The sequence below is a fragment of the Podarcis muralis genome, chromosome 4, assembly GCF_964188315.1.
Source record: "Podarcis muralis chromosome 4, rPodMur119.hap1.1, whole genome shotgun sequence".
Classification (NCBI taxonomy): domain Eukaryota; kingdom Metazoa; phylum Chordata; class Lepidosauria; order Squamata; family Lacertidae; genus Podarcis; species Podarcis muralis.
Window position 1 is genome coordinate 958,461 of NC_135658.1, and position 15,286 is coordinate 973,746.

A 15,286-nucleotide genomic window follows, 5' to 3' on the forward strand; every position below is an offset into this window, starting at 1 on the left:
TCACTCGCAGGTGAGAGCAAAGACCAAGAAAAACAGTGTGCCAGGTCTTATAAAAACTTTTGAAATTCCCCTCCTCTAGGTCAAGCCCACCCCCAGAAACATCATGCATACATTACAGAAAGGAGGGGTTGAGGGAGGAGTTGGTGGTAACCTGAGTATCTTGTCACCTGGCTGGTTCCTCCTTTCCCCCCTCCCCATGAGTCACTTCCAGGAGACAAAGGGGAGTTTGCAGTTTCCTGCCCCCTGAGGGAAGATCTGATCATTGTCCTTTGTTTCAGTCCATGCTGAATCCACTCCCATATGCAAGTTCTTTGTGATCTTGATTGTCTTCTGTCTGGGATCATCTGGGCAGGGCTCCTGCAGATGTGCTGAGACGGTGAAGGGATTATGGCTGACCAGGGCCAAGCCACCCCCCTTTGATAGTCCTTGTCATATGGAGTAACATAAAAATGGAACAGTGCAAATCCGATGTATGGTTGATTTTCTATGAATTTTTAACAGAAATGTGGCGTGTGTAGTGTGTGTGTGTGTGTGTGTGTGTGAAGTTTGTACAAACAGAATGATTGGGGTGGGGGGTTCCTGCTACAGATTACAGCGTGGAGAAAGTGGAGAGATCAAGCTGAATGTGGGAAGATTCAGGGTGGATAAAAAGAAAGTCACGCAGTGCAGTGACTATGGAACTCCCTCCCACAAGAGGCAGGGATGGCTACAAACCTTGATGGTTTTACAAGAGGACGGGAGGCAGCCCTGTTTCCGAATGCCAGCTCCTGGAAAATGCAGGAGGGGAGAATTGCTCTGGTGCTCGAATCCTGCTTGTGGGTTCCGCTTTGGGGCAGCCGTTGACCCCTGAGAGGAAAGGAGGCTGCCCTAGGTGGGCCGCCTTTGGCCGGATCCAGCTGGGCTTCTCCTGTGGAGATGCAGCTTCAAATTCCATAAAGAGGGTTGCCATGTTCTGAAGAGCAAAAAAGAGCCATGACCCGCAGGGTCCCTTCAGGCTCTGCAGTTCTACGATCCAGGAACCCCAAGAGGCAGAGACATCTGGAGGGAAGCAGGCTGGCTCCTGCAGGGCTGAACAATCGGACCTACACACCGAGTATTACATGCACAAAAGGCACGGATCCTTCCTTTGCAGAAACCTGCCCACCCCTCAGCTCCCTCTGAGCCCGCAGCTACGCACCACCAATGTAAAAAAGGTCAAGGACCCCTGGACGGTTGAGTCCAGTCCAAGGTGACTATGGGGTTGCGGCGCTCATCTCGCTTTCAGTGCCGAGGGAGACGGCGTTTGTCCGCAGACAGATTTCCGGGTCATGTGGTCAGCAGGACTAAACCACTCCTGGTGCAATGGGACACTGACGGAAACCAGAATGCATGGAAATGCCGTTTACCTTCCCACTGCAGCAGTACCTATTTATCTAGGTGGGTGGCGCTGTGGGTTAAACCACAGAGCCTAGGACTTGCCAATCGGAAGGTTGGCGGTTCAAATCCCCGCAAGGGGGTGAGCTCCTGTTGTTCAGTCCCTGCTCCTGCCAACCTAGCAGTTCGAAAGCACGCCAGTGCAAGTAGATAAATAGGCACCACCAAGGAGCAGAAGCTGAGCAGTGGCTCACCAGCAACCTTGGCAGCCTGGCAGGCCCGGCTCAGGCGCAGGTGGAAGGAGCCATTGTCCAGCTGTAGCACCGGGTGCTGTTGAATGGTCTCTTTAAATCTGAAGGTTCATTATTGTTCCACAAGATGTGTATTTCTTTTAAGGGCCAGGGCAAATAACGTGACCTAGTTTTACAGCTGTGAAGCAGTACAGCAGGTGCTGTTAAGTTATGTTAATTAAGCTGTTGGGTATGGTATATAAAGAGCAGCATGTCGCTCTCTCAGTACCCTGGTGGATGGGTCATGCTTATTGATTTATTGTAAAAGGAGTTTTTGTTATTAAAACCTAGCAAAAGTTATTTTTGCGTTCCTTGTAATGTGTGGTCTCCCCAGCACACCTTCTGCAGCACAACTAATCTGCAAATAGCCAACAAGTGCAGGTCCCAGTGGACATCGCAGAAGGACTCCCCCCAGCCCCCTCCTCCGTCACCCTGCTGTGCCTCGGCTGTGTCCATCCCCTCTGCCAGCTGGAAGCCAGAGCTGCACTTCAAGGTTCCGCTCTTCAGACAGGCCCAGATAACAGAAAGCGGCAGTTCTTGCTCTCATGAAGAAAACAGACGTTTAGCAAAAATTTAAAAATCCTCCTGGAAGACATGTCCAGGGGAAACAGGACATATGGCAGAGGTTTTCAACCTTCTTGGGTCCACAGCTCCCTTGACCAACTCCCTTCTTTCTGCGGCCCCCCTGTGGGGCTCAGGAGCCTGCAGAGCTGGCAGCCTCTCACCCTTTGGGAACCCCCTCCCTTGTGGAGTCTTCCCTCAGCCTCCACCCCCCCCCCCCGGTCTCTGAGCCACCCCCCACAACCCACAGAGAGGCGCTTCCTCACACTGCCCCACAAGGGCCTTAGTGGCCAAAGCTGAACGGGAGGCCAGCACCTTGCCTTGGGAGGCAGCAGTGGCAGCGGCAAACACAAGGAAGGCCAGCGCAGCGCATGTGAAATATACTTTGAGTCGAGAGTGGATTTCATGCTCTTTATTCAGCTCATAGTGGTGAGGAGGAATGCAAGTTCCCCTAAAATATCTGCTTTATAACCATTATTTACCCAATGGGCTGCATGTGATTGGCTAATTCCGGGATTCTCCTGTAGGCCAATCAGGTTGTGGATTCACTTCCACCTGGAGCTGGATTGGGTGGCCCCTGCAGACCAATCAGACTGCTGCATTGTTCCTAGGACCAATCATACTGCTGCATTCTGAATCCTATTGTTCTAGGACCAATCAGACTGCTGCATTTTGGATCCTATTCAACTCAGCATATAACAGCCTGCCTGGCTGGCCTCCCCCTTGTCTGTCCATTGCCAGCAACACGGGCTGGCGGGCTGGGCTCCTTCACCCACTTGCTTGCTTACTCCAAGGTAGCCTCAGCTTCTGGCAACCAGCATCCCCTGACCAACCAAAGGGACACCATTCACCTGGAGCCATGCAAGCCTTTGGGAGGCAGAGATGTGAGGGGGCATCAGAAGAGGAAGGGAAGGAAAGAGGGGCAGAGGCCAGGGTGGCCCACAGCACCCCAACCATCATTCAGGGCACCCAGGGTGCCATGGCACAGGGGTTGGAAACCACTGCCATAAAGCATTTTGTCTTCTTCTTTTGGTGAAGTACCAACTCCTAGAGGGGCAGCTCTGTTACTTGGCAGAGTGAAGAGACCTTGGACAGGTGGGGAGGAGAGACTCACGACCCCCTGGCAGTTCCTTCCTCCTGCCCCTGAAACAAAAAAGAAATATACCGTATTTTTCGCTCCATAAGATGCACTTTTTCTTCCTAAAAAATAAGGGGAATGTCTGTGTGTCTTATGGAGCGAATGCATGGTCCCTGGAAACGAATTGCCCAGGGGTAAAAAGCAGATCATGCTCCTTTTTTTTTGAGTTACAGATAGGTAGCCGTGTTTGTCTGCCATAGTCAAAACAAAAAAAAATCCTTCCAGTAGCACCTTAAAGACCAACTAAGTTAGTTCTTGGTATGAGCTTTCGTGTGCATGCACACTTCTTCAGATACTTTTTTTTTGAAAGAGGGAAGTGGGTTGAAACAAAGCCGCTGATCGTTTGCCGATGGGGAGAGAGATAAGGGACGCTAGAGATAAAGGAGGCTGCCTGGGAGGGGGGAGGGAAAGACAGCAAACTTGCAAAGGGGGGGGGGGGAAACAGGAAGACTAAAGCAATAAGGAGAGACATTAGAAGAAAAGGAGGAGCAAAAAACTGCTCCAGCTAAGGAAAAGACATTAAGGCAAACAAGAGGGAAGGGAGTGTTGAAAGGGAACAGCTGATCGGTGGGATTGGAAGAGAGATAAGGGACTCTAGTGGAGGCTGGGGGGGGGGGAGGTAAAAGCCCATGGATCCTCAGGATTTTTGCACGGGGTCACCCCAAATTCACCATCAGATCACATGTCTGTGGCCACAGCATGAACCACAAAAATCATACATCCACTGTTTCGATCAGGATATTTTTTTTTCTTGTTTTCCTCCTCTAAAAAACTAGATGCGTCTTATGGTCAGGTGCATCTTATGGAGTGAAAAATACGGTATATTCTTCTCTGTTGGAGGCCGAAGCTGAGAGTGGCAGGCCTCCTGGCCCTGTGGCAGAAGACGGGGGGTGAGGCAAGGTCCAGCTGCCAGGCCCATTGGCTCCTGTGTGTGGGGGGGGGAATGGTGGGCAAAATCTTATCCCATGTCCTGGGACAGCTCTGCCTCCTTAGCGTCTGAATCGTCTGCCCATCCATTTCTTGGGCTATTCTGCATTGAGACCCCACAAGGAAATTGCACAATAAGTGGGGGGGGCTGCTGCCCTCTGCTCCCCCCTCACTCACCTCAGGCCTCTTCAGCTGCTCCACTTCCTGATGGGACTGCTCCCGGGGTGGGGGGTCGTCATCTTGGGCCTCCCAGTACGATGCTTTTCTAGATCCTTCTCAAATATATGTTGCCCAAGAAACCGCTTTTGCAGCCAGGCTGGCCATAAGAGGACCGGAAGGAGCTGCTGAATCCATTCCAGCCCCCTGATCTCACAGCAGCCAACCAGAGGCCCACGTGGGACGCCCCCCCCCCAGCAGGATTCCAGCACAAGAGGCCCCCCTCTCTCCTCCTGCGGCTTCCAGCAATGGGTCTCCGGAAGCCTTGCTGCCATCGACAGCCCTCTCCTCCTCCATGAATCTGTCTAATCCTCTTTTCAAGCCATCCCAGCTGTCTCCTGTGGCAGGGAGTTCCAGAGGTTAACGATGCGCTGCGTGACACAGGACTTGCTCTCCTCTGTCCTGAACCTTCCAACATTCAGCTTAAATCTTTCCTCTGCCCACCCTCCTTTCTCATCTGCAAAGGCGGCACCAAACGTGCCCCCCCCCGCCTTGCCGAGGGCTCTCTCCCCCTCCCTCTGGGCTGCTCAGATGCAGCCCCCTGGGGTGATGGCGGCAGGGGGCCCTTTGTGACCTCACAGGCCAGCCCTGCCTTCTGCTGCTCCAGCTCCAAGCCTGCCCACCTTCCCAGCCGCTGAACAGCCCCTCCATGCCCAGCCCCATGCCCTTGGCCTTGCCCATGCCCACGCTCTCTTGCCACCCTCCCGGACCCCTCTAGGCCGTGTCCAGTTGCTTGCAAGATGGACGGCGGGGTCCAAACCCTGCAGATTGGGGAGGCGGATGCCAATTGGGAGCTGATCCGGGACAAGGTGAGGAGGAGGAGGAGGAGGAGGAGGAGGAGGAGGAGGAAGGGAGCTGGCCTGGCGAGGGGCACCCTGGGAAGGAGGGGCGAGTCTGCAGCATGGGCTTCCTGGGCGCCCCTAACACCAAGACCCCCAGCGCGGTATCAGGGGGGCCCTGCCCCACCTCCTCAGGTGGAGAGAGTGATGCCTCCGAATGCCAGGGGCCGGAGACCCCAGGAGGGGAGAGATGCTCTGGGGCTGCGATCCTGCGTGCGAGTTTCCCATAGGGGCACCTGTCTGGCCCCTGTGAGAGCAGGAGACGGGCCTGATCCTGCAAGCACTTCCCTGGAGAGGGGCAGCAGAGCTAACCTGACCTGGGGGCTCTCATGGGACACCTTGGGACGTGGTTTGTGGGGTCCTCAGTTTAAGGAGGATATGGATCATCATCCTGGTCCCCCTCCTCTGCCCACCTTCCAGCTTGTCAAACATCCTCCTTAAATTGTGGTGCCCAGAAGTGGACACAGGACTCCAGGTGTGGTCTGACCAAAACAGAATACAGTGGTACCTCTGGTTATATACTTAATTCATTCCGGAGGTCCATTCTTAACCTGAAACTGTTCTTAACCTGAGGTACCACTTTAGCTAATGGGGCCTCCCATTGTCGCCGCTGCACAATTTCTGTCCTCATCCTGAAGCAAAGTTCTTAACTCGAGGTACTATTTCTGGGTTAGCGGAGTCTGTAACCTGAAGCGTATGTAACCCGAGGTACCACTGTAATAGAGTGGGACTATGACTTACCTGGATCTGGACACTAGACTTCCCTTGATGCAGACTAGAATAGCATTAGCTTTTTTTTATTTTGCTGCTGCATCTCACTGCGGACTCATGTTGAGCTTGTGGTCCACCAAGACCCCTAGATCCTTTTCACAGGTACTGCTAGTAAGCCAGGTCTCCCCCATCCTATATTTGTGCACCTGCTTCTTCCTGCCTAAGTCCACAACCTTACTTTTGAAACAATTTTTTTAAAAAATAAATAAATAAATAAATTCCTCCCAGTAGTACCTTGGAGACCAACTAAGTTAGTTATTGGATAGTGTTTTCGAGGTTACCAGCATGAGTTTGACCAAACTGCGAGAGGTAGTGGAGGACAGGAGTGCCTGGCGTGCTCTGGTCCAGGGGGTCACGAAGAGTCGGACACGACTAAACGACTAAACAACAACAACAAGTTAGTTATTGGTATGAGCTTTCGTGTGCATGCACACTTCTTCAGATACACTGAAACAGAAGTGTGCATGCACACGAAAGCTCATACCAAGAACTAACTTAGTTGGTCTTTAAGGTGCTACTGGAAGGAATTTTTTTTGTTTTGACTGAAACAGAAGTCACCAGACTAACTAACTTAGTTGGTCTCTAAGGTGCTACTGAAAGGAATATTTTAAATTAATTTAATTTAATTTGTTTCGACTATGGCAGACCAACACGGCTACCTACCTGTAGCTAGAACCTTACTTTTGTCCCCAGTGAAATTCATCTTGTTAGCTAGCAGCCGCTTCTCCAACCTGACAAGGTCATTTTGAATTCAGATTCCGTCTTCAGTCTCTCTCCAGCTGCCCTAGATGCCCCTCGGGTGCCCCTCCCCACGCTGCCCCGTCCTGACCCCCCTCCCCTCTCTCTGGGCAGGTGGTGGAGGAGCGCTTCGGCCCCACGGTGGTCCCGGTGCCCTTCCTGGAAGACGCCGCCTCCTACGACCTGCTGACGGCGCTGATCAAGAAGCGCCCCCTGGGCCAGGGTCTCCTCCGCCGCCAGCGCTGCCTGGTGCCGGTGGGGCCCCTGGAGAGCCTGCTGCAGGAGGGCACCCCCGCCCGGGAGCTGACCCACTGCACGCGCGAGTACAACGCCCGGGTGCGCGGCGAGTCGCGCTACGAGGAGACGCGGCTGGTGGCGGGCGCGCTGCGCCACCTGCGCCTGACCATGTCGGGGGTCCACAAGAAGGTGGCCTTCCTGGTCCTGCGCCCCGGGACCGTGGCCCTGCGCCCGGACCTGCCCTGGCTGCGCTCGCAGAGCAGCGTCTACGTGGTCTACGAGGTCTTCTACTGCGCCAGCCTGGCCCTGGCCGTCACGCAGGGCGCCGAGCGCAGCATCTTCCACCGCGAGCAGCCGCTGCCCGTCGCCTTCTCCTGCCTCAAGTTCGCCCTCGGACCCAAAGGGGTGCTGGGCTCCCAGAAGCCCACCGGCCACAGCTTGCCTGCCAGGGCCGCCTGGGTCCGCATGGCGGTGCTGGAGCCCCCCACGACCCCGGCGCCCCCCCTGGAGAGCCCCCTGCCCAAGGAGGAGGGCAAGGCTGCCCGCAAGCGCTGGAGACCCCTCAGCAGGCCCACCAGGACCCTGGCAGGTGAGGCAGACGGGGGCGCGCCGGGGGGGGGATCTCCCTGCGAGGAAGCCCCCCATTTCGCTGTTCACGGGAGACCGTGGCGGCCGCCGGCTTGGCTGGTCATGGGTCAGGGATGCTTGAGCTGAGATTCCTGCATGGCAGGGGGTGGGAATGGATGACCTCGGGGCTCCCCTCCGACTCTGATTCTATGACGAGAGGGCTCTCCGCAGCCACTAGGCAGGACGGCTGCGCTCTGCCTCTACAGCTGGAGGAAGTTTTCAATGTTTGGTGCTTTCATTACTGGGGGCAGCCGTGTTTCTGGGTCCCAGGTGCCGGAAGTCGCAGGAGAGGAGAGCTGTGTTCGAATCCTGCTTGTGGAATTCCCATAATGAGCTGGAGGCTGCCCTGGGTGGCCCCCTCCGACCCAGAGGAAAGCCTCTTATTCTCTTTGTAGGTTTGCAGCTGTGCCTTCAAGTGGGGGGTAAAAATAAGGCCCATATTTTTGACATCTGGCAACCCACGAGCCCCTCTGGTTTCAGACAGCACGTGGGAAGAAGAGTCTAAAGAAGGCCAGGACACAAATTTCCGGCGGCCTTCTAGGGGCTAAATGCCTCTGTCGCAAGTTGCGGGCATCTAGACCCCCCCCGGTCATTTCTCAAGCCCCCCCCCCCACTGCCACCATGCTGCCTGGCGCCCCCTTCCAGCCACTTGGCTCTCTGCATTGCAGGGAATTGGACTAGAACCAGCGGTTCTCCACCTGTGGGTCCCCAGATGTTGTTGGACTACAACTCCCATCATCCCTGAGCTCTGGGCCCTGCTAGCGAGGGGTGATGGGAGTTGTAGTCCAACAACATCTGGGGACCCACAGGTTGATTGTGTGTGGGGGGTGGGGTGACATTGCTTGGTTCTTCCCCTGTTCAGAATTGCCCCCCCCCCATGATACAAGGTCCACCTGCGTTAGCTGCGATTCCTGCACTGCAGTGGGTTGGACTGGATGATCCTTGGAGGGCCCTCCCAACTCTATGATTCTCTGCTTTTCCCATGAGGGGGGTAGCACTTTGGTGAGAGGGCCGCTCTTGCCCTCAGCCAGGCCCCCACTGAGGCCTCTGCTGGGCTTCTCCCCCTATGCCCCAGCTGGTGGGGCTGAAATGTGGGGAGAGGTGGTGGTTTGGGAATGCCCAGCGGACGGGCGGGCACCTTCTGGGAAGGTCTAGGAAGCCAGGGGCTCGTGCGTCACAGGGGGCTGGACTAGATGCCCTCGGGGAGCCCCGCCCAACTCTCTGATGCGGCGATTCTTCTGGTCCCCGCAGGGAAATGGCCCTTCCGGCGCCACCGCCCCAAGTCCGGCCCGTCCAGTGCCAGCCTGGCCGACGCCGAGAGGCACTCCATGTCGCTGCCCCTCCTGCAGAGCGCCACAGCCGAGAGCGACACCGAAGAGTGAGCCCAGAGACGCCGCCAATAAAGAGCCCTTTGCACCCAGAGCCAGGCGTGTGGCCCCGATTGGAGGGGGAGGGCGGGCGCAGGAAGTGGGGGGGGGGCAGCAAGCCAAGGGAGAGAACCTGCAGCGGGGGGGGGGGGGAGTCCCAGAGGAGCCGCCTCATGCTCTGTGGGGCACCCAGAGGCCATCTAGTAGTTTAGAGGTCCCGGGCCCTAAGGAAGTCAGACTATCCTCCCCCAGGGCCAGGGCCTTCTCAGTGGTGGCTCCGACCTGGTGGAATGCTCTGTCCCAGGAGACCAGGGCCCTGCAGGATTTAACCTCCTTCCACAGGGCCTGTAAGACAGAGCTATTCCGCCTGGCTTTCCATTTGAACTTAGCCTGATCTTTTATTCCCCTTCCTTGAAGATTCCCCGCTCTGGGATCCCACAGCCAATTCTCCCCTGATCTCCTCACTGGCCCAAATAGGACTAACTTAGCCAGCTAGCCCTGGGGATCATCTAACGTTTATTGGATGGATTCCACCCTAAATTGATTTTTGAATTCTAAATTGATTGCTATTCACGTTTTATACTGTATTTTATGCTGGTTTTTATTGCATCAATTAAGCGTCTTAGATTTGTTGCTAGCCACCCTGAGCCCGGTTTTCTGAACCAGGGACGGCCAGGTATAAAAAAATAATTATTATTATTTATTATTAGTTGGAGCACACTTGGCTGAGGCTCCTTCCGCTGCCAACCATTGGTCGAAGCAGCTGAGAGCCTGGGGGGGGGTGCTGTGTGTGCGAAGCCCCACACTGAGCAAAAAGCTGAACGTTAAAGGATTCAGGACAGATGAGAGCCCTTCACGCCACTGGAACTCCCTGCCACAGGAGACAGTGATGGTCACCAACTTGGGGATTAGACAAATTCAAAGAGGAGGAGAAGGCTGTCAAAGGCAACTCAGCAGTGCAGGAGCGCAAATATCCAGAGTGTGTGGGGATCAGATGGGATTACTATGAGGAATTATAAAATATGCACCAAGCCATTGTGTCCGCTATGAAAGCATGGCGTTGACTGGGTTCAATTCATGGAGAACAATTTCTGATCAAATCCCACAAGCCTCTGCATCTCTGGCCATTTTCTCTACTGTTCATTACGCCTGACAGGCACATATAAGCATTCTATACACAGGCCAGTGGCTTCATCAGGCATCCTCAGTACATGAAGATAGCAGGCAGTTTCTTTGATGTAACCTTCCTTGGTTTTGTTAATCTTAGGGCCTGAAAACAGCTTCACATGAAGGTGATAAAGATCCCTATCTCCTTGCCATCCTTCCTCTCGTGTTTATTGCTGTTTATGACCTCCGGAGTTTCCGAAAAGCATTCCTCTAGCCCTGTTTTATTTATGCATACTCAGAGTTGTCTCTGTAGTTACTTTGTCCCACGTGGGGTTTTTTGAAATCTGATTGGTTCTTACGAACACTGTGTAAAAAGTTCCTTTGTGAATAAAACGACCTGGGCCGAGGGGAAGGGGATTATTATGCGCACCCCTCCCAGAGTCTTGCAGGTCAAGCCTCTGTGTGTATTTTATCAGAGTCCAATCCTTCCTTTGCTTTGGGAATGCCTCAGGGCAGCCCTGCGTCCAAATACCAGCCACTGGAAACAGCAGGAGGCGAGAGCTGCTCTCGCACTCGGGTCCTGCTTGTGAGAAGAGGTTGGACCAGATGGGCCCCCTTGATCCAGCTGGGCTCCTCTCAGCTCCCCCAATTCTCTGCCTTTGGTTGGGGGCAGAAGGCCGAGAGGGGAGCTTTGGGGCTCGGTGCCCAACTGCCAGCGAGGCTTCAGCTGCGGTTCCTGCCCTGCAAAAGGCTGGGCTGGAGGACCTCTGGAGGGCCCTTGCAACCCAGCAATTCCACAGCGGGCACAAAGGGCAAGTGACGGGCGCCCCCTGCCCTCTTCCCCCCCCCAATGCAAAATCACCCATGGCCACATCCAGCACAGAGAGAGAGCTTCTTTTATACATATTGCAACGAATTCTCCAGAAAAAAAACATTCATTCCCAATAAATTAAAAAGGTCCTTGTCCTGGTACGGAGTTTTCTTTAAAAAGGTGCCCCCCACCCGCCCCACGGGGTGCCCCCCACAGGCTCCCCGATTAGTGCAGACCCAGCCAGGGCTGAGCCGGGGGGTGAGGGGGAGTCGGCGGGAGATTCCAGTTAAGAGCCCCGGACGGGGGTGGGGGGCGTGGAGTGGAGTGTTCGGGAGGGGGAGCAGGCGGGCGGTGGAGGGGGGTGTCCCGGCCGCGCTCACTCCGGCCCCCCCGCCTCGGCCTTCTCCTCGGGGGGCTCCAGCAGGAAGGGCGAGGTGACGGCGTGCGCCTGGGCGATGGCAGCCAGCTCCTTCAGGAACTCGGCGAAGATGACGGCGCAGTAGACGGCGTTCTTGACCCTCAGCGCCTCGCTCTGCTTCTCAGCCGAGGTGCGGAAGAGGGAGCCCCCCGCCAGCGCGTGCATCACCGGCCCCTCGCGCATGTGCTGCAGCGCCAGCTGGGCCGCCTGCCGCGCCCGCGTGGGGCTGTTGGTGTGGCGCATGATCAGCTCCCCAATGGACGGCTTGCGGCTCTTCACTGCGAGGGGAGAAAAGGGGAGGGAGTCAGCGCCAGGCAGAGTTTCGGGAGGGGGGAGAGCCCCCTGGCAAAGTCCCCCCCCAAACACCATGGGGGCACCATCAATTTCCCAGTTCGCACATTTCAAGAAATAAAAGCCTTGAAACGGCAGCTGCAAAACTCACAAAATACAGAAAAGGCAACGTTAAACTGCGGAACTGCCTGCCACAGGAATCAGTGCAGGCCTGGCTGGCTCTCAAAGGAGATCAGGCCAATTCATGAAGGGAGAGAGAAGGTTCTGCTCCACAAACCGCAGTCGGAGGCAAAGATGCTTCTGGGTACCCGGGGCCGGGGGGATCTCGTGTTCAAATCCTGCTTGGGGCACCTGGAGGCTGGGCTGGATGGTCCCCCCTTGGCCTGACCCAGCAGCCTCTTCGGGTTTCCTTGTGGCACCTCCAGGCCCAGAAGCAGTCTACCTGCACTGCCAGGTTCATGGGAGCATTTGGCCTCTGTGAGAAGAGGGCTCTGGTATTAGCTGGTTAAGCGTCACAATTCGCATCTCCAAAGAAGTGGCTTTGTGTTCTCAGATGAGCCTGTGGCTGGGAGGGAGGGCGGCAGGCCAGGAGACCCCCCAACCCCTCCCTGCACAGCCCACGCAAGACAGCTACCCTACAGCCACACACCATAAATGCTCCATAGGTCAGCAGCTGGGGGGGGGGATCCAGCCCCGTCGTGCCACAGCTGGGACTGATCCAGCAGGGTCTCTTTGGATGGTCTGGTGGAGCCTCCAGGCCCAGAGGCAGTCTACCTGGAGTCCTAGGCTGCTGGGGCCATTTGAGCACTGCGAGGAGAGCAGGACGCTGGGTCAGATGGGCCCCCAGGGCTTGATCCTGCGGTCTCCTTTCCCACTCTGAACCACAATAATCAGCTGCCCAGAGTGGCTGGGGCAACCCAGTCAGATGGGCGGCTTATTATTATTATTATTATTATTATTATTATTATTATTATTATGATACCTTGGTTCTCAAAACGCTGAAAACCCAGAAATGTGTGTTCCAGTTTTCGAACGTTTTTCGGAAGCCGAACATCTGACGCGGCTGTCGGCTATTGTTTCTGTGGCGCCTGCAACAATCAGAAGCTGTGACTTGGTTTCCGAACATTTCGGAAGTCAAACGGACTTCCGGAATGGATCAAGTTTGGCACTTTTGTTTTTGCTCTTTATTTCGCGTTTTTGCTTCTGAGGCTTTTTTGGTTCATTTCTTTTCCTGACTGCGTGGAACCCAGTTCAGCTACTGATTGAGTGATTGACTGATTGTGCGACTGCGGAAATGGATCCAAGCCCCCCATCCTAACAATGACTATCATCAGTGCGGGTAAGAAAAAATAATAATTTTAATTTTTATCAGCTACAGTACTGTCTTATTTATTTGATAGTATGGTACATTGATGATTGCTTTCATTTTATGGACCAATGGACTCGGATAGTAAAATTCATGGTGAATTGCTGTTTAAGGGGTTGTTTTTAAAAGTCTGGAACGGATTAATCCGTTTTGCATTCCTTTTTATGGGAAAGCGTGCCTGGGCTTTGGCACGCTTTGGTTTTGGAACGGACTTCCGGAACGGATTAAGTTTGAGAACCAAGGTAACACTGTATTATTACAGTCATACCTCATGTTACGGCTGCTTCGTGTTACGTTCTTTCAGGTTATGTCGCGTGGCGACCCGGAAGTACCGGAAAGGGTTACTTCCAGGTTTCGCTGCTCATGCATGCGCAGACGCGCAAAATGACGTCACGTGCATGTGCAGAAGCGGCGAATCGCAACCCGTGCACGCGCAGACGTGGGTTGCGTTCTTTTCAGGTTGCAAATGGGCCTCCGAAACAGATCCCGTTCACAACCAGAGGTAAAGGTAAAGGGACCCCTGACCGTTAGGTCCAGTCGTGGACGATTCTGGGGCTGCGCTGCTCATCTCGCTCTATAGGCCTTGGAAGCCGGCATTTGTCTGCAGACAGTTTTTCCAGGTCATGTGGCCAGCATGACTAAGCCGCTTCTGGCAAACCAGAGCAGCGCACGGAAACGCCGTTTACCTTCCTGCTGGAGCGGTACCTATTTATCTACTTGCACTTTGACGTGCTTTCGAACTGCTAGGATGGCAGGAGCAGGGACCGAGCAACAGGAGCTCACTCCGTCACAGGGATTCGAACCGCCAACCTTCTGATCAGCAAGCCCTAGGCTCTGTGGTTTAACCCACAGCGCCACCCGCTTTTAACCAGAGGTAGCACTGTATAATTATGATTATTATTATTATTCAATAGCAGGCTTCCACGGACTCTTGTTAAGGAGTCATCCGTGCCCAGGGGAGCCCTGGGGCATGGGCTCTGACCCTGAGCCGCCCCCGAGCCCCCACGGCACCCAGACTGCTACCTCCCAGGGCCCCCGCCCCTCCTCCTCACCCAGAGTCTCCGAGCGGCGCAGGGCGGGCGCGGCGTTCTGGGCGTCTGACCAGTCCAGCTTCCCTCTGGCCACCAGGTACTTCTTAGCTTTGGAGAGGAGAGAGGGGAAGTCTTCCTGGGAGGCGGCAAAGCTCTCAATCTTGTTCTTGACCGAGCCCAGGACCTGCCGGGGGGAAGAGGGAGGGAGGGTGAGGGGCGCTGCCAGGCAAGGGGCCTGCCGGCAGGAGGGTCCCCCCCCCCGGGCTCCTGCGAGGGTCTACCTGGATGAGGGACTTGACGCTGGGCTGGAAGACCATGTTGGTGTTGAGGAGGAAGGAGCGCAGGAGCGGCTGAGGGTGGGCGGCCAGCTGGGCGATGAGCCCCGTCAGGAGGAAGTTGACGTAGAGGGAGTTTTGCAGCATGTTCTCCAGCTTGGCCAGCAGCACCGCCACAAAGGGCCCTGCCAGGGAGGACAGCAGGGGGTCAGCCCAGGGGAGGTCCACCCCCCGCAGAGCCACTCCCAAGGGAACCCGGTTTCCTCCTTCTCCAAAATAATTTCTGCTAAATTTTCTGCTTTGCAATTTCGACAAAATATCAGCGGCTTCCCTCCTCCTCTTTCCATGATTCCTTTTGCATATCACAAATCCCTGCATATTTTACAAAAGCTTTACCATTCAGCCAGGGCTGGATTTCAGTTTGATACGGCCCTTGGCTCCTGGAGGGAATGGGGCCCTTTATGCGCCCAGCTCTCCTTTGTCAACAACAAATTGCCGCTGTTTTTAGTGTTGAATACCGTATTTTTTGCTCTATAAGACGCACTTTTTCCCTCCTAAAAAGTAAGGGGAAATGTGTGTGTGTGTCTTATGGAGCGAATGCAGGCTGTGCAGCTATCCCAGAAGCCAGAACAGCAAGAGGGATCGCTGCGCAGCGAAAGCAGCGATCCCTCTTGCTGTTCTGGCTTCTGTGATTCAAAATGTTTTTTGTCTTGTTTTCCTCCTCCAGAAACATGGTCTGGTGCGTCTTATAGAGCGAAAAATACGGCATATGCTAGATGGTAATTGATGGAGCTAAGAGGTATCTCAAACCATTTGCACATCACAAAAGATGTATTTTATCAAAGTAATGGCTGAACTGGAATACAATTAAGAAGTAGTTTATTTTATAGTTTGGAAATGTACATCCAGTTTTTTCCCCTAAC

The 15,286-nt window shown here is 54.8% G+C and overlaps 3 protein-coding genes across 6 annotated transcripts in view; 1 reads left to right on the forward strand and 2 right to left on the reverse strand.

Annotated features, from left to right (window-relative positions):
• LOC114589761 (uncharacterized) overlaps positions 1-15,286 on the reverse strand; it is a 498,312-nt gene that overhangs the window by 303,437 nt on the left and 179,589 nt on the right. The gene's annotated exons all lie outside the window — the stretch shown is intronic.
• C4H11orf42 (chromosome 4 C11orf42 homolog) lies at positions 5,226-9,458 on the forward strand. Its single transcript, XM_077927999.1, has 3 exons — positions 5,226-5,294; positions 6,948-7,659; positions 8,949-9,458. The coding sequence occupies exons 1-3, from the start codon at positions 5,226-5,228 to the stop codon at positions 9,077-9,079; spliced, it is 912 nt and encodes a 303-aa protein (XP_077784125.1). The 3' UTR covers positions 9,080-9,458.
• FHIP1B (FHF complex subunit HOOK interacting protein 1B) overlaps positions 11,051-15,286 on the reverse strand; it is a 32,332-nt gene continuing 28,096 nt past the window's right edge. For both annotated transcript variants that reach the window (XM_028725458.2, XM_077927836.1), the window contains 3 exons: positions 14,370-14,548; positions 14,110-14,272; positions 11,051-11,678 (listed from right to left, as the gene is read on the reverse strand). In XM_028725458.2, coding sequence (XP_028581291.2) covers positions 11,359-11,678; positions 14,110-14,272; positions 14,370-14,548 — 662 coding nt within the window. In that variant the 3' untranslated portion in view covers positions 11,051-11,358. The remainder of the gene's footprint in view (positions 11,679-14,109; positions 14,273-14,369; positions 14,549-15,286) is intronic.